We start from the raw sequence: 21,099 nt of genomic DNA, 5'->3' as shown, positions 1-21,099 counted from the left end.
GTAGTTTTTTTTTTTTTTTTTTTTTTATGGAGTTAGCATTTTCAAGTGACTTGAATCAGTATTGATAAACATTATTTTTCGTTTTTTTTTTTTTTTTTTATATCTTACTAACTTAATTTGAATCTTACCTTACCTAAGAAAAAATCCTGGATCCGCCACTGGCTGCCATTTATAGACAAACAAGAAGATGTGTTTAGCTTATCTATATCTTAGAATAAATAAATATCATAGCTCAATTCCAGAACCAATATTCAATCTTATGGATCTCAAGGCCCTTTCTCTAGATGGAAATGGCCTGACTGGTATGCTAGACATTTTCAAGGTACAAAATCTGACCCTTCTCCATCTAGGTGATAACAAACTGGAAGTGATCACTGAGTCCAAAACTATAGATGCAATTGTACTTCCAATGTATAGGACACTAGATTTGGCATCCTGTAACATAAAAGAATTCCCATATTTTATAAGATATCAACAAAACTTGCATTGGTTGGACCTTTCCAGAAATACATTGCATGGTCAAGTACCCAAATGGATGTGGAACATAAGCACACAGATTTTGGAGTTCTTGGACCTTTCAGGCTTTGACCAATTATACCCTGTTTTCTTTCCCTGGGTTAACCTACAAGTTTTAAGACTTCATTCTAACATGCTAGATGGACCAATACCCATACCTGCATCAAACATCATATTGTATACAATTCTTGACAATAAATTAGTTGGAGAAATATCACCTTTGATTTGCAATATGAGTACTCTTCAGTACCTTGATTTGTCAAATAACAAATTGAATGGTGTGCTTCCAGAGTGTCTCGGAAACTTCAGTGATGACTTAAGAGTTTTAAACCTTAGAAACAAATCTTTTCAAGGCATTCTTCCACAAACATACACCAACAGAAGCAATTTGAAAATGATTGATGTTAGTGAGAACAAACTTCAAGGTAGATTACCGAGGTCATTGGCTAATTGTGTGATGCTTGAGTTTATTGTTCTCTCAAACAATCAATTCAATGATTTTTCCCCTTTTGGTTGGGGAATCTACCAGAGTTAAAACTTCTGGCAATGCGCCACAATGGGTTCTATGGTGTGATTGGGAAATCGAAGAAGAACCTTTGTTTCCCCGAGTTGCGCATTCTTGATCTGTCTCACAATAAATTCAGTAGCAAGTTTCCATATGAGTTCATCTTTTTTGGGAATGCTATGAGATGCATAACTGTATGCTACTCCACGTATATGTACACATACTCGAATCTTAAAGCCAGTGCTTATGTGCAGTCTTTCAGTTATGAGTACACAATCACCATAACGAATAAAGATGTTGATAGATACTACCAGAAGATTCAAGAAGACCTCGGGGTGGTTGACATCTCAAGCAACAAATATGAAGGCACAATTCCTAAATTCATTGGGAACCTGAAAGGGCTTCGCCCCTTCTAAATATTTCCTACAACTTTTTCACTGGTTATATCCCATCAATATTAGGCAACTTAACATTGCTTGAATCACTGGACCTTTCACAAAACAAGCTCTGTGGAGCGATTCCTCATCAATTGACTCAGCTTACATTCCTTGCTGAATTCAATGTTTCTCACAGCAATCTCACAGGTCCTATACCAGATGGAACACAATTTACTACATTCGACCACACTTCATATGAGGAAAACACAAGGTTGTGTAGAGATGCATTGCCAAAGAAATGTGGAATCAAACCTAAGACTCCTCTACCACCAACTGCAACTTTTGAAGAAAATGATTTAGACTATGGAATTGAATTTTACTGGAAATTTGTTTTGGCTGGGTTTGCGAGTAGGTTGGTTGTTGGAGTGGTTCTTGCAGATGCTGTGATAACGAGGCATGAGTTGTTTATTGAGATAGTTGCAAAATTGATCAAAGTATTGAGGAAACGCCCAGAAGTTGAGTTCAAAAGGTCATGCATCTATTATTTGCCTCTTTTTCTCTCTGTGTTTTTCTTTCTTTTACCATCTCTTATGTCTTTCTCCATTGTAGTCAATGTATGGATATATAACACTGATATATGGTAGTTATGTTGAAGTGATGCACATATCAATTCATCATTATTGCCTGCTTATATATGTTTTTTTTTTTTTGAATAGAAATTGATATCATTAGAATCAATAGCCCGACATTCAGCCAATAGCTAGAGTCTAGCTACACTTACAAAAAGATAGCTGGCAAGAAAATCCGGAACCCTAATCTAAGCAAATTCATTACACGTCATTGATAAGCTCGCTATAATTAGCGAACTTATAGACAAAGAAACTCCAAAGTCTTCTAGAGAAAAATCATATTCTAACCTCCCATTAGCCAATCACGCAATTGTGGTACTAATGGAAAGTCACTTCCTAGCCAACAGATAGAAGCAACTCCTTATCCATAAGCCGCTTGAACGCCAATCTTATTCCAGATAATTACCAACTCCTGTAGAAGTTATGATCCGAAACGATTGGTCCAGGACCATAAGCCGACTTGAGAGCCCAAGAAAGTCCACATTCTCAGGCCAGGCCCACCTTCATCACTAAGTGATGAATAAGGGTGGCAAGACACCCTCCCTACTGGCCCATAACATAGAGCCCAACAACTCAAATTTGAGCCCAGGCCCAAGCCCAAAACTGACTAAGGTGAGCAGCAGCCCGACTCTACTGCTGCCGTAGCACCGTCGTCGCCAGGTTTTCCGGCGACCGGCCTTTCCAGCACTGCATCACCGTCCTCTGTGTCAGCTGCCTTGTTGCTACGCACAAGAATCCAATTTAGCGATCAGACCCGGCTAGTCTGAATTAGCACAAGAGGATCCGATCCCCTGCACTCAATACCCTCTGGAATCCGATAAACCCTGACCTGTCTCTCTTGTGGACCTCGCCTGCCACCTTCAAGACCCGCCGATCAATCCCACCTCACGCCGGGATCAAAACAAATCTGCGTCGAGTTCGACTTTTCTCACCGATCTCCAAGCCTGGGAAGAAACCTAGCAGGGAAATCCTACAGCCTGGCCCAGAACAACGGATTGGGTTCTCCGCCGTCTACTTGAACACGGTCGGACTCTGTGCCGCCGCCGTTTGCTCGAACGCTAGGGTTTGGGTCGCTTTCTTGTCATGCGAGAGCCTTTTGCCTGCTTATATATGTGTTCAACAACATTCGTTCTTTAATTCATTTTATCATATGCTTCTACAGTTCTAGTAATGAAATTTTTTTTTCCTACTAGAAACAAGTATATACGAATTGTTTAGGTCTTGGATTATGAGGTGATGGTAAGGGCATGTTTATGATGGTGATGGAAAGGGTATGAGTATAGTATAAAAAACAAAAGCAAAAGATCCTACCATGTGAGAAGCGGAAAAAATAAAAATAAAACAGAGTTATGAATGTGCAGAACATTTCTCTGTACATATGGAGTGAATGAGGATCGCCGATGGAAAAAAGCAAAATACTTATTGCAGAACATGTTGCAATCAATTTTACAGTAATACAGCATAACTGATCAAAACAAAAAAGAAATAATAAAAGCAGAATCTTAGGGGGGTGTATTCATTTAAGAGTCCACAAGATTTTTTTGTATTTTGAAAGTTCATGGGTATTCAATTGAGATTTTAAATAATCCTTTAAAATCTTGATGTATTCAATTAAAATTTAGAATTATCCATTTAAATCTGCAGATATTCAAAAGTATACAAATTTTTAAGGAATTCAATAAATGCTGGATTTTGAAGGATTTTATAGTGCTTTTTACACATATCAAAACTCAAAAACAAGCCAACCACTTCCCAAGAGATTTTGATGGATTATTTCTCACTCAAAAAATGAAGAAGCTCTTCACCCAAAAAAAAAAGAAGAAGAAGAAGAAGAAGAAGCAACTCTCAATAGGTGACACTCATCCATTTTGTCTTAGATCTATCTTCCCACTATCCTCCTCTAGCTCTGCTTTCATCTAATAATTTTTTTTTTTTTTATCACTATAGCTCTGGAAGCCTTAATCCTTCTAGCTAATTAAGCTCACTTTCAATGGTATTGTTAAGATGATACATACACACATGTTTCTTTGAATATGAAATAAATTATGTCATTGGTTTACTACTTTATTTTTTGTGTAACATTTTGGCTGATTAGTTTTCTCTTATTATTCATATATCATTATGTACAACATAAAGAATGATAAATTGTCACACACACACACACACACACACACAAAAATCCGTTTATGCTAAGGAGGTCATTAACTTAGTTTACAGTACGGATTTCTATATTTTGACCACTTTTCGATCACATATTCACATTTTAACTGTTTAGGTTTTTAGGTCCTAATGTATATATCATCTCTGTAAATTTTCAGTCAAATTGATGATCGTTAAGGCATCCAAAACTACAATTTACACGAACGAACCGAATCTATCCATGATATATGTAGTAATATTACATTTCTACTTCCGTTTACATGTACTGCATATTATACATTGATGATTATGAGGTGATGCAAATACAACTATATGCATGCTAACATTTGCAAATGTTGGCTTTTTATTGGTAAATTTCTACTGCTTGTAAGTTAATATTGCCATCACTTCTTCTTTTTGGGAAAACTAGCCTTTCCATCATGACTAGCGGCAGTGCTTTCAACAATTTGTGAAATAAAATGAAATTTGACAAAAGCCTTGATACACCTAAAATAGGCGTATAAATAAATCCCTGCAATCTCAATAATGGTCGATAGTAGTATAGGAAAGAGGGTGTCTCCCGCAGAGGATTGTGCTTAATATGCAAATCTAGACTCGAAAACAGACAAAACACTAAAACTGACCTCTAATAAAGACGAAATCAAAACCCTATCTAGACACAACGAAAAATTATGAAAATTTACAGACACGAACTAGACACGCTAAGAACGACTCACACAAAATTTCAGGGGAATCGGAGTTGATTTACTATACTAAATAAATAAAACAAAACAGAGAACAGAAAGTGACGAAAATAAAGAATTGTTTTTGGTTTTTAAAATAGATGAGATAAACAATAGCTAGGAACAACCATACACCACTAGACCATGTTTCACCTAAGATTTGTTAACCTATATGCTTCTTTTCAATTGAATGTCTTTACTCAAGCTAAGCCAATGATGTGTTGAACTCAACCTATTAACCTTTCATACTTGATATGTTAAGTGCATGATGTGTGCATCCTAACCTAGCTTCTAACATGGAACCTAGAGTGATGTTCTCGCACAGCTCTCAAGTCAAAAGTCATTAAGAACAAAAAGGTTGTGAATAAAGCTAGGCAATTTCGGTACTGATGTTGTCCTAATCTACCTAGATGCTAATTCATATGAATGGGGCTCAAGTCACTCATGTGCTACTCTAGATAACATGCTTGACATGATGATCTAAACACGAAATCATAGCAATAAAATCCTAGCATGCTTACTACGTTTGCAACCATAATAAACGAAACTAGAATTTATCAATGAGAAACCAATGAATTAACAAACATTCAATATCCAAGAAACTATAAAATTAACGCCAAATCTTAGTTAGACATGTCTAGGGCTTAGGCAGCCCCTAACTATAAAAAACTAGTAGTAATACATAAAAGAAATAAAATAAAACATGAAAAGAGAGGGATGAGAGGATGGCGGCTATGGACTGATGTTGCGCGTCCAAAGATGTCTACAATGATGCCCTAGACTCCTTTTTATATAGTTATTGCGTCAAAACTTCTTCTCCTCCAAGAACTAAGGAATTTGATCTCTAATTAAAGAAGGACTTTTAATTCTTCTTCCCTTATAGCTCTAGGAGACAATCTTTCCTGGTTTGGACTCAGATTCGCGTGCAGCCTAACCTCCTTGTACTAAATCGGTCATAACTTCTTCTAGAAAAATCATATTCATGAACCGTAAAAAGCTCTGGAAACTAGACATCCGATGCTTTCCATCAATATAAAGATCATTATCTGGATCGTCTTGAGCTGCTCTCAGTACTCTGTCGAAGTTGACTAATCTGCACAGACAGATTTGCTGATTTTGGCTTTCAATCCCTCTTTTGCTTCTTTTCTTCTTCTTTGCTCTAAAATACCTACAAAACAACTAAACAAAGTAAATAACTAGAAAATATCAAGAACTAACAATGAAAATATAAAGGAATTTGATATAAATAATGTATAATTACGCTCCTATCAAGCCTGAACAGAAATGTTGGTTAAAGAAGATCCCGTTAAAGAAAGAAAACAAATAGTCAGTGAGCATCCTTTACTTTCCAGCTGTAAATGCATTATTACTTGAGAAAAATGCACCAACAGTTCCTCAATTCTTTTGCACCGGCCAGTTTGATACCCAGACTCACAAAGCTATCAATGTGATACCTGGAGTCTTATATTGCCATCAACGACATACCTCCGTCAAATTTCAGTGACGGTTCTGTTAAAAAGGTGACGTGGCAAGCACGTGAAAGGAAAAAAAAGGACAAACATGTCTTTTTACCCAAATGGCAGAACCAATCAAATTTTTTATTTGTTGTTTTTATTTTTTATTGATAGAAATATCAATAGAGGATAAAAAAGGAATAAATGGGCTGAAGTCTTCTTGGAGACCCGAAAGTAGACCCGAAATCGGCCTTTCATTTCAACAAAACGCCGTCATCTGTGCCCAGCTTGTCGGAGGACTCCGATTCACTTTCTCGGCAACCCCATGGTACGCTATGGCGATAGCCAAACGGAGACCCAGGACTCGTCGCTGACCCAAATCTACGACCAGGGCTCTACCTAGCTACTTTGGAGACCACTCCCAGAACTAAGATCTCAAGGCTATTACTGGGTTCTAAGCCTTTTCGGCTAACTCGGGCTCGGAGGTCGAGGACTCGGCTTCCATGGCCAGGACTCAGTTCGCTGGTACCTAGTTTACAGGTCAGTTGGTTGAGTCGATTGGGTAAGCTTGGTATTCTGGGAAGTCAAAAGAAAGGAAGAACTGAGAAGTCTTGGTATTCTGGGTAAGCTTCTTGCTCCCGATCGATTCACCTATATTCAATCAAACCCATCTCCGATTTCACTTGAAACCAAAGGAAGCCGCAAACTTCAGATCAGATTTAGAGACCAGCAAAGACATTCAGGTCGATTTCATTTCTGTTATCCAGTATATATCAAGCTTGCTTGATTGGAAATCTGGGCAAGTCGTACTTAATCAGACAGTTGATAACATCAATTCCTGGGATCCTTACCTTAGAATCACGTTAACATTTTCTTCAACGAAGGTACAAATCACATTGACTAAAGCTTAATTGCAGATTCAACAATTGTCGAAGAGGGTGAAGGCCATCCCAATTCCATGATTACCTGTGCGTTTTCTTGCTGCAGTGCTCGACATCAAGTTTGGTTTCAATTGTTGAATCTGGGGTTGAAGTCCACAAAGTTGTCAATTATCCAATAAACAACAATGATTACGAACTGAATCAAACCAATTCCCTCGTCCTTTCGTATAAACTCACTTTCTCTACCTTGAACCTTGAAGAATGAAAAGACTCCGAGAATGAGGTAGGAAACGATAAGTGATAGAATAGGAGTGGGTGATACCGTGATAGTCATTTCAAAAAAAAAAAGAGAGAGAGAGAGAAAAAAAATTTATCTAAATAAATAAATAATTTCAAAGGCAGATAAGTCATTTCTCTCTTTATTTTTCTGCATGTGTTTGCCACGTCAGTTTTTTAACAGAGACGTCACCGATTTTTGACGGAAGTATGTCGTTGGTAGCAATATAAGACTTCAGGTATCACATTGATAGCTTTGCGAGTCTGGGTATCAAACTGACCGGTGCACAAGAGTTGAGGGACTGTTGGTGCATTTTTCTCTTATTACTTGGAAGAGAGAAAAGAACAGAAACGAAATGGGGCATCCCACTGAAAAGAAAAGGAAAGGCCGAAATTTCCACCAAATAATTGGAACCAAAAGCAAAAGCAGAGAGTAGAAGGGAAAGAAAGGGGCATCTATCTTTCTACACTGGTAGGAATTTGGAACCCAATTCCCATTCAACTGAAAAACCACCAAAATTTTGAGATTTCCCTGAGCCGAGTTTTGTTGCTTCATCATGGCTTCTCCTTCTGGACCTCGTTATGACGTGTTCCTGAGCTTCAGAGGTGAAGACACCCGAAAGAACTTCACTGATCACCTCCACAAAGCCCTTCTCAACGCCCGATTTGATACTTTCCGAGACGACGATGAACTTCCAAGAGGAGAAGCCATCAAACCAGAGCTGGAGAGAGCCATCCAAGACTCGCGAAGCTCTGTCATCGTGTTTTCTAAAGACTACGCCTCTTCCAAATGGTGCCTGGACGAGCTTGTCATCATCCTTGAACGCAGGAGGACCTTCAATCATTTCGTTTTACCAGTCTTCTACCACGTTGATCCATCCCATCTGAGGAAGCAGACTGGAAATGTTGCAGAAGCATTTATTGAACACCAGAAAACTCAATCCTCTGAGAAGTTGAATGGATGGCGGGCAGCACTTAAAGAAGTTGCAGATCTAGCAGGAATGAATTTACAAGACGAGTATGTAAATTCAGATCATAACTAAAGCCTTCAGTAATTCTAATTCTTTGAAATTGATAGACTCATAGCTGGCTAGCTTGTATGATATATTTTTGTGTTGATTGCAATTTGTAGGTACGAGGCAGAGTTCATCCAAAAGATTGTTCGAGAGATTCATGAGAGGCTAGGTGGTGTGCCCCTAAGCAATGTCCAGAAGGAATTAGAGGAGATGTTGTCATATGTTGACCCTGTTCTTAATGACGCTGAGGGGAAACAACTCCAAAGTGATGTGAGGCCATGGCTCCATAAGCTTAAAGAGGCTGTCTATGATGCTGAGGACCTGTTGCAGGAGATCAAAATAGAAGCCTTGAGGCTAAAGATAGAACACGAAGACGAATATGGGAGTAGCACGAGTAAGGTACAAGAGCTCATCTCTACTCCATCTCATGCTTTTGACCCAGCATTGATATACCCCAGGGTAAAGAAAGTTCTTGAAAGACTAGACAACATTAGGAAGAAGACAAAAGATGTCCTGGCTTCGATAGTAACCGCTGGACACAGAGTATCACAAACACTACCGTCAACTTCTCGGGCAGGAAAGTCTGTGTGTGGAAGAGATGAAGAGAAAGAAAGATTGGTTAAATTATTGCTATCAGATGATGAGACTGGCAATGAAATAGGTGTGATTCTTATTGTGGGTATGGGTGGGATCGGAAAGACCACCCTTGCCCAGTTTCTATACAATGATCCTACAGTCAAGCAACATTTTGACATTCGAGCATGGGTTTGGGTTTCAAAAGAATTTGATATCCTTAGGATCTCGCAACGCATTTATGAGTCCCTCACCTCAAAAGCTTGCCAAATCACAAACCTAGATACGCTTCTAAAAAAGTTGCAGAAAACTTTGAGGGGGAAAAGGTTCTTCTTTGTTCTTGATGACATCTGGAACAAGGTTGATAACCTGTTGGAATTCTTAATGCCTCACCTTGAGTCTGCAGCACATGGAAGCAAGATTCTTATCACAACACGCAATGAAAAGGTTGCACGTAAGGTGTGTAGCCTTGAAGCTCACCGTCTCATGCCAATGTCTGAGCAAGATAGCTGGTCGTTATTCGAAAAACATGCCTTCAAAAATGCAGGTGTTGGTACACACACACATCTTGAAGAAATCGGTAGAAAAATTGTTCACAAGTGCACTGGTCTTCCTTTGGCTATTAAGTTTCTTGGGGGTCTCTTATGTTCTAAATTGTCAGTGGAGGAATGGGAAAGTATATTGAACAGTGACATGTGGGAGCTCTCGCCGGATGAGTGTGACATTCTGCCATCTCTATGGTTGAGCTATCTAGATCTGCCTCTACCTCTCAAGCGTTGTTTTGCCTATTGTTCCCTGTATCCCAAGAACTATGAATTTCGAAAATCAGAGTTGATTTACTTGTGGAAGGCTGAAGATCTATTGCAACATGAAAAAAACAAAACAACAGAAGAAGTCGGACAAGACTACTTCAATGATCTAATCTCGAGATCATTTTTTCAACTTTCATCATGTGCCTATGAAACTACTTGCATCATGCATGACCTTATCAATGATTTAGCAAGCTTTGTATCTGGAGAATTTTGTTTTAGGTGGGAGGGCAGTGATTCACCCAACAGTTTGAGCAAGACTCGTCATTTTTCAGATATTCCAGAATATCATTATTATACAGATGCTGATAGCAGCGTAGAGATGTTTGTGGCTTTACAGCAAGCTAAATGTTTGCGCACCTTTGTATCATTACAACCACCTCGGTGGTCGAAAATGTTCAAAGGACGATGTGATATATTGCCAAAATCACAATGTTTAAGAGTGCTCAACTTATGGGGGTACCTGATTGAGGAATTGCCTGATTCAATTAACTTCAAACATCTTACATACTTAGACTTGTCTTGGACTGCCATCGAAAAGTTACCTGATACATTTTGTACTTGGTATAACTTGCAAGTATTGTTGTTGGTAGGGTGTACAGGCCTTACTGAACTGCCAGCCAACTTGGGAAGATTGATCAACTTGAGCCATCTGGATATTACGTTAACAGGGATAAAAAAGATGCCACCACAAATGGGTAAGTTGAAAGACCTCCAGATGCTACCAAAGTTTGTGGTAGACAAACACACTGCTGGGGAAAATTTGGCAGAGTTAAAGAAGCTTGAAAAATTGTGTGGAAGACTGTGTATCTCAGGGCTTGGGCATAGCAGCGGTTTGGAGGCCTACATACTGAGGGACAAGAAGTTTCTTAAGGAACTGGTTTTGGATTGCAGCGGAAGGGATTCAAAAAAGAAACTGGGTTTGAGTTGGAGAATAAGGGATTGGAGTGGAACGCATTCAAGTGAAGAAGAAGAAAATTATACTGTAGAAGAAAGAGAAGTGCTTGAGAAGCTCCAACCTCACCTGAACCTGGAAAGGCTTACAATTGAACGTTATGGAGGCAAAATGTTTCCAGGTTGGTCAGGATATTATTCTTCCTCTGCTCTTGTTTATCTTGAACTTGAAAATTGTGAGAATTGTATCTCCTTGCCACCATTGGGACAGTTACCTTCCCTCAGAGAGCTTCATATTCGTTGGTTAAATAAAGTGGTGTCCATAGGTTCTGAATTCTATTATGGTGCTTGTGTGAATAAACCATTCAGATCTCTACGGTCTTTAAAATTCGACCATATGAGTAGGTGGAAAGAATGGTCTTATGTTGAAGGTGCGGTTTTTCCTAATCTTGTTGAACTTGAAATATTATACTGTCACAATCTTACCTGGAGATTAGCGTCAGACAGTTTCCCATCTCTCGAATCTTTGAAGGTATTGAGTTGCTCAAAATTCGATTGTTCTCCGAAAGATGGATTGCCGTCAAAGTTAAAATCACTTGACCTCAGCAACTGTAAAAAAAGTGAATTTGAACAAGGGTCTCCGAAAACTCACCTCTCTTGAAAAATTGTCACTTGGATTTCACTGCGACGAACAAGTAGATTGGTTTACTGAGGAGGAGGACTCTCACTTATCTCGAGATCAGCAGTTCGGATTGTGAGACCATCGACGGCGCCAGGTGGTTTGGTCATCTCAACTCTCTTCAAGAATTGAAATTTTGGTATTGCCTTAAGCTCCGGTGCTTGCCAGATAGTGGACTACCCACTTCTCTTTCTCATCTAAATATTCATGGATGCCCTTTGCTTGAGAAACGGTGCCAAAGAGAGACGGGTGAAGATTGGCCCAAGATTGCTCACATCAAGAGCGTATATATCGGTTCATAATGATATGACAACGACAGAGGGCTTGCATATTCTGCGTGTAAGATCCTATTGTTTGAACTGATTGTTGATTCCACAGTTCTAGGGTCTTGCTTGAACTCATGATCGATGGGTTTGACAACGACATGCCATATGAAGGAGAAACAGACCATTTCCATTTCCATTTCCATTTCCTACGGTATGTCGCACATCCCAATTCTCGTCTTTGCCCTTCCCAATTCAGTCTATTGATACTGGGAATATATATGTTGTTGTCAATTGATACTTTGAAAAGCTGGGTAATGTGTCTTCTTTCTGCCCTGTTTCTTGATATGCAGCAGTTTCGTGGAAAGGGAGCAAAATTTCTTGATATGTTAAGACAGAGATGGGCCAAGGTTAAGATTGCTCGCAGGACCAATATTGCCATGTTTTGATGTCTGAGTTCCAAGTATAATTCTCAAATTCTCTCTCAGTTGAGTAGAATGAAAAGCACAGAGATATGAGAGCCAATTTTGGGTCAGGTACGATACAATTGCACTCGAGGCATTTCTAGTACGCAATTTCTGGTTTACTGTTTCTGATCTCTCTTCAGTTCGTTCTAGTTGAACTGACTTGGTCTTTCATCAAAGACTTTCTAGAAAGCTTTTAAAGTTGCTCTTTCAATTTAATCTTCACAACCCAGCCACACAAAATGTGGCAGGGTCGATCGAGGTAAATAATAAGTACCACAAAAACTTAAAACTCAAGCTAACTGATGTAGCATAACTTTAACAGCAATTACATCTATGCATCTTTTTATCTTTTTCATTGTAACGCAGCATTGGGGTGTGATGAATTTCTACAAAAATGTTTGAACTGGAGTCCACAGTAATTTGTGTCTTCAATTTCCTCATTGAAAAACTATAAACAGTATACCACACAATGTGGAAGCAGAAAGTAAAATGAGCAATTGAGTGTACAGTTATTGCTTACTCGATCATTAATATCTTTACTAATCTTGAGTGTACTTTCTTTTTGCATGTAACTTCTGGATTCTCATGTGACCACAGCTTCAGGGTCGAGCTGATAGTAATGGTTTTCTGTTTTCTTTTGCCAGTGTATATCAGCTCTCTAGAAGTTAACTTTTGCAATTATATGCAGCGCTGCCACTAAAGGTATTTTCACTTTTTTTTAGAATATGGAATTCAAGAATTAATGGTCTTAGAGAAAGGTCATTGCTTATCTCTATGTTCCCTTTGATGCTTAGCCTTAGGCCCTGCATTTTGGAAAAGATGGAGAGAGAAAGGTGAACTAAGATTGTTATTTCCTGACAGTCCCAGTTGCAGTGCTGCCAGTGAAGGTAATTTTGCTTCCTTGTGGTGCTTTCTGTTTTTTTTTTGGGTACAAACTTATTTGTGGTTCTTTGCTTCCATAATTCCATTTACTGTAGTATAGGAAAATTGAGAATTAAAATTACCTCAAACTTGGTGTCCATGGCAACAGACAACACATGATCAAACAGCGTTGCACTTTGATTGATAAGAACTGTCCTTGCTGGCATATCACTCAATTGATAAGTATTGTTAAAGGCATGTAGAGCATAAAGTTTTATTTTTGATTATAGCAAAATGCTAATAAGACTTTGTGTGGTTTGGTGTGAGATGCAGAAAATGAAGGCAGAGAGAGGAAGTCATTTTCTGATTTTGGAGAAGTCTGTTTCAGTCACAAGGAAGATAACCTGGTATGCAGTCCTCAACTACCACTTAGTAAGTGGTTTATGTTTTCAATTGTTGATTTGATGGATTACTTTTATATTTAATCTTTGATTATTGCAATTAGAAAGATGACACCTATCACATAAAAAATGAATGCAGAGGATGAAAACCAATTGTTAATTAAGGTTTCAGATAATCTATATTCTATAAGAACTATGATTATGAGCTTTTGATGCAAGTAGCAATTATAGCATGTTTAGTTGAAATGTGGAAGAAATTCTGTGAGTACAGTATGTGTATATATGAATAAACTATAGAGCAGAGTTTTAGTCAAATGAAAATGAAAATGCCTCCAACCAAATTTAGGAGAGTTTTCTGTATATTAGTGCATCGGTACATCAATTGGTAGAATAGACCATTGCTGTGGTAGACCAACCTCTTGTGGTAATTTCAATTCAGGATTACAAAACAGAATGTGTTGATACAATCTCCTTTTGTGGCCATACTGATGAGACTCACAAATTGAATCTCCCAGTTTATTAAGTTTCCTATCTTGGTTAACCGGATTCGAGGTAGGATATGGGTTTGCCTTTCTTTTCCATTGTTTGTTATATTGCAAATTTTAAACTAGATATGTGCCTTTCATAATAGAAATGAATGCTGAAGAAGAAATGGCACTCTTTAGCATACTGCAGCAACAAAACAGAACAGTACAGTTAAATTTTTTTGGGCAAACGAACAGTAGACCAGATTAGATTGTGCAACTTTTCTGACAAGTTGCAACATGGAAGCCTTTGTGATGATTATATGAATGGTTGCACGTCTTTATCTACTGATATGTTATAGACTTTAATCATAACTAGTAGTCAATGTGGAGTGCTAGTTAAACATATACTCTTGATCTTCTTTGTTGATAGGCTTGACTCAATTACAAGGACTTGATCTCACCCCATTCAAGTGTATAAAACCCTCCTAAATTTACTTCCATTGTAGAATTTTCCGTATATTAAATACTCAAAAAGTTTCGAAACATATATCCTATATAGGGTTTCTTTTGTCTACGCGTTTGAAACTAGTTCTATTTCTGCTTTATGTTGTGACGGCTAACTGTTTTTCCTCTTTGCAGTCATATTCTTGCCATGGTACAATTCAAGCAGAGCTCTATCTATAATAGTGCTCATCCAAAGACTTCATCATGGAAACCCGAAGGAGAAAATAGCAGCTGCTGCTCATGAGAGGGTGTCGAATGTGATGAAGAGACTGGTCATATCATTGGTCTTCATCTTAGTAGCAGTTGTCTCTATGCCTCTGCCAACTCCAGCAACCGCCTCTTCCGTCTAGTTCATCTTCAGAAAAGCTGGACCTCTCTGATAATTACTTCAATTACTCCCAAATTCCTACTGCCATTAGGAACTTTACAAGGCTTAGTTATCTCGACCTCTCTGCCTCTGCCCTTTTGGGTCGTGTCCATTTGGAAGTTTCACAGTTGTCTGAGTTGTCATCCCTGAGCCTTTCATTTAACACGCTTAGTGATCCATTCTCTGCTTGGCAAACCTTACCAATCTCACATACTTGGCAATTGAAACTAGCAATTTCAATAAGGGTCCTTTGTCTTTGGTTGATAAGCTAACCAAACTCACTGAATTGCATCTTAAAAGCATCAATTCAATTGGTTACATCCCATATTATCCTACTACATACTGTCTCATTCTTTGGTACAATAGATCCTATTCATTCGTTGTAAAACATGTAGTATTTTTATGCCCAATGAAAGGAGTTGCAGTGAACGAATATGGACTTAGAGAGGGATGGAGAGTAATTGAGTGTTTTTATGTATGAAAAATTTGACTATTATTACAAAAAAAATTCACGAGCAAGTTTGTGCTAGACAAACATACTGCAGAGCCTAACGTTCTAGGCTTGAAGAAGCTTCAAAATTTGCATGAAACACCTAGTATTTCAGGCCTTGGTAATATTGTTCATGGCAGCAGTTTGGAGGCCAACATTTTAAGGGACAAGAAATTTCTTACTGAACTAGTTTTGAATTGGGGATATTCTCAATGTCTTTCGATTGCATTACACTGAAAAACATACAATAATTTACGGAGTAAATAATCTCTTTGTCGGAAAAACTTGTGAACGGTGTCAGATTTCTTTTAACAAAATTTGGAGGTGGTAAATAGCAGTGGTAAAATAGGAAGAGTAAAAAGGAAGATGAAACAAGAAATGGAAAAAGAAAAAAAATACTAGACAGTGCAATTTTTGGGTTGACATAGAAAAATAGAACGAGTCTATGCAGAGGTTTTGCTGGGGTGGTTCCTCATAAATCCATCCACTTATTCTCAAATACTAAAAAGGGAAGGCCACTCTTATCTTTCCAATTCCCACACTCGTCAATCTCTTCCCCCAAATCCCAAACCAAACCCGAACCAAAAACCCTAGCTCCGTCGTGCAGCGATGGACATCGAGCAAAAGCAAGAGGAGCTGATCGATCACTTCGTCAAGCAAGCCTCCTCTCTCACCGGCTCCGCCCTCTCCTCCGTCGTCGCCGACGCCACCTCCCACCCTTCCCTCTTCGCCTTCTCCGAGATTCTCGCCCTCCCTAATCTTCTTCAGGTTCTCGATTTCTCTTTCGGTTTTTGATTTGTTCAACGTTTACTTAGAAACTCAAATTGATTGGAAGATTTTGAATGCTGTGATTGGAAGATTTTTCTGTGTAATGGCTGCCAATGGATGTGGTAGAATATGATGTGGAGAAATTCTGAGACTATTTTTTGTTTTTGGTTGATGGAGTGGTTTTGTTTGTTTTGTTAGGATTAGGTCATTGATATGAAGTTTTGTGTCGAAATCGAATTCAAATTCTTGTGTAGCCTAAGAGAGTTTGGATTGTTTCTTGTTAGTGGAGTTTGTTATTATGTGTATCATTACATGCATTTGTTCTTATGACACTGGATTTTTGTGCAGCTCGAAGGAACAGAGAATGCTGTGTACCTGGATGTGCTTCGGCTGTTTGCACACGGCACATGGAGTGATTACAAGAGTAAGTACGCAAACCATGCTTCATTTTCTGGGTCTGTGCTTTGTCCTAATGACAGTTTGCCATTAGGACAGTGGCTCTATTTTTATTTTATTTTTGTTTACATGTCCAATTTTTGATCATATTTAGTGGCAACCGAACTCATGATTTTAGAAGTCACTGTGTTGAATACTGTAACATGATTAGTTGCATAGTTTGTTTTTCTTTGGAAATGCATAGAGAACTATTTATCTTCCATTTCTGTTATTATTTATTACTTCGAGCTTCTTCCTGGCATATTGTGATGGGATATCAGAAACTGAGACAATGTTGAATCATAGGTAATGCCGGTCGTCTTCCACAATTGGTCCCTGATCAAGCGCTAAAGCTAAGGCAGTTAACTGTTCTTACACTGGCTGAGACAAACAAGGCAAGATTCGTATCCATACTCCTTTTTTCTTTTCTTTTTTTGTCATAAGTTGTGGATGATTTACTTCTCTAATTGCACAAAGTTGTTATTGCTATATAGTTTCGAATATGATTATTGGAAGCCTGTACTTCTGTACTTAATCTTACATATGCTTAAAAATGTCATTATTGAAAGTAAAGGTAAAAGAAACAAAAATTTGAAAGGCAAGTTAACCTACTTTAGGCAAGTTCCATTCTTAGCTGTACTTGGAGCAAACTTATATAGTTATCATTAGCACTATTGTTTGAAATGCAATGCATTCAGATTGTATCCCTGTTGAAACTGGAGGGTTCGATGATATGAAAGTTATTTTGTTGATTTTGAACGTCTGAAACTATTAGGTCCTAACCATGAACAATAGTGGTTTTTGGATGTCAGTCATCTCATGCCCAACTCTAGTAGTTGCTATATTATGAGATTGTTTTTCGTAGGCATTGTGTTGGAGAAACACTTATGTATCTTAGTAGTTTTAATAAAGTACTGATAAGCCGGATATTGAAATTTATCCTTTTCCTCTTCAAAGTATATTATCTCATCTCATCTCATCTCTTCCTTCAAATCTTATCTGATGCATTGTGCATGTTTCGATTTCTTTCGGATTAGCCCCAATTTTTTTTTTTTTTGTTGGGGGGGGGGGGGGGGGGCATTTCTAACTCCCTATCTACTAGATATTCTATTTTAGCTTGTTCAGGTGTCTCATATTGCCTTCTGCATATTGTTTCCTAAAATATTCTTGAGGGCTTTTCCAGATACTACCATATGATCAGCTAATGCAGGAGTTAGATGTTGCAAATGTACGTGAACTCGAAGATTTTCTCATTAATGAGTGCATGTATGCGGTAATTGTTCTTTCATCCTTCTACCTCAAGTTTTCGCCCTACCATACTGAATCGTATTGTAATGGATGTGAAACAAACAGAATATATCAAGAAAAAGCAATATAAGATTCTGTTCTGATAGCAGGAATAAGTTTGATCTTCTAGATATTTGGGATGTAAACATGATTAAATCATTCAAGTGATGGATTGGAATCAATGGATGTAATATCTTACGAAAAGATAACTTGAATTACACTCTTACTTGGTATTGTAGATAACCTTTTATACATAACATATTGTTATGCGGATGGTATATAGATGCGCATTTGCTTTCCCTTGGAGTGAAGGATGATCATTTTTGGAGATTTCAATTAATTTGTCTAAAAAGTGGAGTGAAACATGAAGGTGAAGTGCGCTGATTATTACATTGGTTGATTTTTTTCAGGGCATAGTAAGAGGAAAGTTGGACCAGTTAAGAAAATGCTTTGAGGTTGGAGATTGCTTGCAGATTTCTTTCTCCTTGTTTTTGTTCCCACTCCCCCCTCCTTCCCTCCTTTTTGTTTTGTTCTGTTCTGTTACACGATGAAGTATCTAATTTGTTATCTTGGAAAGTGCAGGTCCAATTTGCTGCAGGGAGAGATCCGAGACCTGAGCAACTTGGGAGTATGATCCAAACACTATCAAACTGGTAACATCTCTGCTTTTAAAGGCAGTAGTATAGTTACTCTAGCTTTATTAGGTTGTATGTCGGTATACCTTTGTAGAACAACTGCTTATCAAGGATTGGTGTCCATCATGAATGTGTAGTAAAAATATTCTGAAAACAGCAATGTCTGGCGCTAATTGCACTGCAAGAAAGTTTCATAACAAATAAGGTGTCAATCTCATGTATGGTGCTTCCCATACCATTTTTCTAACTGCCTTCATTTGGCACTAGATTAGCCCTGTTTTTGCCAACTGAAAAGTTCAGGAAAATGAACTGCTGCCGCTGTCAATGCGGTAATGCATTCATGTTGACAAATCCCGTGGCCCTGAGTATTTGGTTGTTTTTCTGTTGCATCTATCATTTGTAAAGTATCTTCTTCACATGTAAATATAGGACACTTAATTGCTTTATGATTGAAAACATAGGTTGGTTACGTCAGACAACCTTCTTATCTCAATTCAAGAGAAGATGAGCTGGGCAGATAAAATGACTGAACTGAACAAGCAGCACAAAAAGGAAATTGAAGACAAGGTGGAAGATGTAAAGAGAGCATATTCTATGAAGGTCAGTTTAATCCAGTTTTATTTTAAAATTGCTTCTGCAGTTATCCTTTTTAATGAGTGTGCAAGTTGCATTTGAGGATTTTATTGAAGTTGCTGTATATATCTACATCAAGTGTGCACATCAATGCTTTTGTTATGAGTTATTTAAAGCTGAATGAACATATCAGAAAGGGGGCAAACAAATCAAAGTGGAACAAATAGAGGAAGGTAGAGGAAACAGTGTGAGAGAGAAGGCTGAGTGGGGTTTAGGTGTTGGTTCTGTTTCTTGTACTCACAGGATACCTCGTTTAAAAGCTTTGCTATTTACAATATATTTATTTTAGAAGCTATGGTGTGAGGATAATTAACTCACTAAAAATTTCAGAAGCTATGGCAAACTGCCATTTATTTTGCAATTTGCAGCATGCTCACTCATGTGTGCATGCATATGTCAGTTTGTTTGTATGGTGAGGGAGGGGGAAGAGAGGTTAAGAAAAACATTATGTTCGCTTTGGAGTGATTTCTGTTGAAAGGTTTATCAAGAAGAACTGCATTTTGCAAATGTGTGCCTTTTTGTGGCTATCTATTTTGTTCATAGCTGTGAGAGTTCAGGGAGAAAACTATTTTGGTTATTATGATCTACTTATTTGAATGTACTGCGGTAATCACTTAATGAGTCTGTTTTTTATTCCCACTCCACATGCAAGTCTTTTGTACAAATATTGGGATATGGTTGTCGATGTGTCTTACTTACTTTGTGGCAGAAGTTCCACCCTGTAAGCAGGCCGACAGTGACTTCCGGGGGCATGAGGAGATCTACTCCGAACCTGGTGGAGTGATGGACTATGAGGAAGACCGAAGTCGACCAAAGAGGTAATGCAATCCACCTTCCAGCTCTCTTTAACTTTTTTTTTTTTTTTTTGGTCTGAAGCTCTCTTAACTTATTTCTTCTACAAATGGGGACATGCCTTATCCAATAAATTGCACTCTCTCTCATTCACTCATACCCAGCTTTCAACTTTATTGTTAGTTCATTTTTCTTCCCAAGGTTGGAAGGGTCCCAAATTTGGTGCACCCTTCCCTTGTTGATAAATAAGGGGAAAAAAGCTATTATCAAGGGGAGATGATTGCCATGCTCCGTGCAACAAACACTGGAGATCTAACTTTACTGCCAAAACTAGTACCTTGAATATCTAATTCTTTCCTTTGTTCATGAATGTGACTTGCCTTCACTGTACTGTTTGACTTTTGCAGGAGACGGCATCCGATATATAGATGAGAGTTGAGAGGTTGTAAAAGGAAGTGTTTAGGCGAGTATTAATAGCCTAGTCTTTTGTTCACGGTGTTCCCAGACCTGTTGATTTGTCCTCTTTGGTGACCATAATCTCAGAAATTAAACTTTTTCTGATTTAGGATACTGTCTCAAACCCGTTATTATTGCAATTGAAGTGTCAAAGTATGAAGCCAGATACCACAACTGTAATACTAAATTTTGTGATGAAATATCACTTTGTACTGCATTCTAATCTTGGTCAGGTATCTTTTATCTATTCATTTATTAAAGCAAAAGCCGATAGAAAGTTAACTGAGTTAATGCAACACAACGTCACAACCAATAACACCAGTAGGAGCTGCGATGGTGTATATTCACTATTCCTGATAGCCTAATGCTGGGTAAAAGTTGAAGCAGGCCGGAAGTCACTGTCGCAGGCCGGAAGTTCCACCCTGTATTCCTGTAAGCAGGCCGATGGTGAAATAATGCTTGAAGTCACTGTCGGCCTAGTGACTAATTTCACTAGTTTAAACTTTGTGACAGAAGTTCCACCCTGTAAGCAGGCCGATGTGTCTTATTTACAAGTGTTTTTTTCGTTTAAAAGTGGGATTATTTCACTAGATTGCCCAGTTCATGAGCTTTTTCGTGACTTCTTTCTCATTTGGATGATTGAATTTCTGTTATTTTCTTAGAATAGACAAAGCCTAACTCTGCTCCATCCAGCTTCCATTCCAAAGATTTAGTGATAGGGGAGATCTTCTACATTTACATCATCTTGCTTTTGTTGTAAGAAAGTAAGCTGGATCGGGTTT

At 38.2% G+C, this 21,099-nt stretch overlaps 3 protein-coding genes across 9 annotated transcripts; all 3 read left to right on the top strand.

The window, feature by feature from the left end:
* Positions 1-259: 259 nt before the first annotated feature.
* Positions 260-2,042, top strand: LOC133716558 (receptor-like protein 54). The gene is made up of 3 exons (XM_062143256.1): positions 260-941; positions 1,046-1,387; positions 1,483-2,042. The coding sequence occupies exons 1-3, from the start codon at positions 260-262 to the stop codon at positions 2,040-2,042; spliced, it is 1,584 nt and encodes a 527-aa protein (XP_061999240.1).
* A 5,825-nt stretch (positions 2,043-7,867) lies between these two features.
* LOC133718690 (putative disease resistance RPP13-like protein 1) lies at positions 7,868-15,250 on the top strand. 4 transcript variants are annotated; one of them, XM_062145555.1, is made up of 7 exons: positions 7,868-8,538; positions 8,653-11,968; positions 12,111-12,290; positions 12,866-12,923; positions 13,016-13,108; positions 13,416-13,489; positions 14,590-15,250. In XM_062145555.1, exons 1-2 carry the CDS (start codon positions 8,078-8,080, stop codon positions 11,471-11,473), a joined length of 3,282 nt encoding a protein of 1,093 aa, XP_062001539.1. In that variant the 5' UTR covers positions 7,868-8,077; the 3' UTR covers positions 11,474-11,968; positions 12,111-12,290; positions 12,866-12,923; positions 13,016-13,108; positions 13,416-13,489; positions 14,590-15,250. The 4 variants fall into 4 exon arrangements, with proteins under 4 accessions (XP_062001539.1, XP_062001538.1, XP_062001542.1 ...); XM_062145554.1 differs by having other exon boundaries at positions 12,108-12,290; XM_062145558.1 differs by having other exon boundaries at positions 12,108-12,290; positions 13,416-13,514.
* Positions 15,251-15,742: 492 nt separating this feature from the next.
* Positions 15,743-20,534, top strand: LOC133718691 (COP9 signalosome complex subunit 7). 4 transcript variants are annotated; one of them, XM_062145559.1, is made up of 9 exons: positions 15,747-16,079; positions 16,428-16,503; positions 16,821-16,909; positions 17,698-17,787; positions 18,212-18,256; positions 18,384-18,454; positions 18,898-19,036; positions 19,799-19,887; positions 20,269-20,534. In XM_062145559.1, the coding sequence occupies exons 1-9, from the start codon at positions 15,921-15,923 to the stop codon at positions 20,291-20,293; spliced, it is 783 nt and encodes a 260-aa protein (XP_062001543.1). In that variant the 5' UTR covers positions 15,747-15,920; the 3' UTR covers positions 20,294-20,534. The 4 variants fall into 4 exon arrangements, with proteins under 4 accessions (XP_062001546.1, XP_062001543.1, XP_062001545.1 ...); XM_062145561.1 differs by having other exon boundaries at positions 19,782-19,887; XM_062145560.1 differs by having other exon boundaries at positions 15,748-16,079; positions 19,779-19,887.
* The last annotated feature ends 565 nt before the right edge of the window (positions 20,535-21,099 follow it).

This window comes from Rosa rugosa, chromosome 6 (genome assembly GCF_958449725.1).
Source record: "Rosa rugosa chromosome 6, drRosRugo1.1, whole genome shotgun sequence".
In the NCBI taxonomy this organism is placed as follows: domain Eukaryota; kingdom Viridiplantae; phylum Streptophyta; class Magnoliopsida; order Rosales; family Rosaceae; genus Rosa; species Rosa rugosa.
This window is presented reverse-complemented; position numbering and strand designations above follow the sequence as displayed.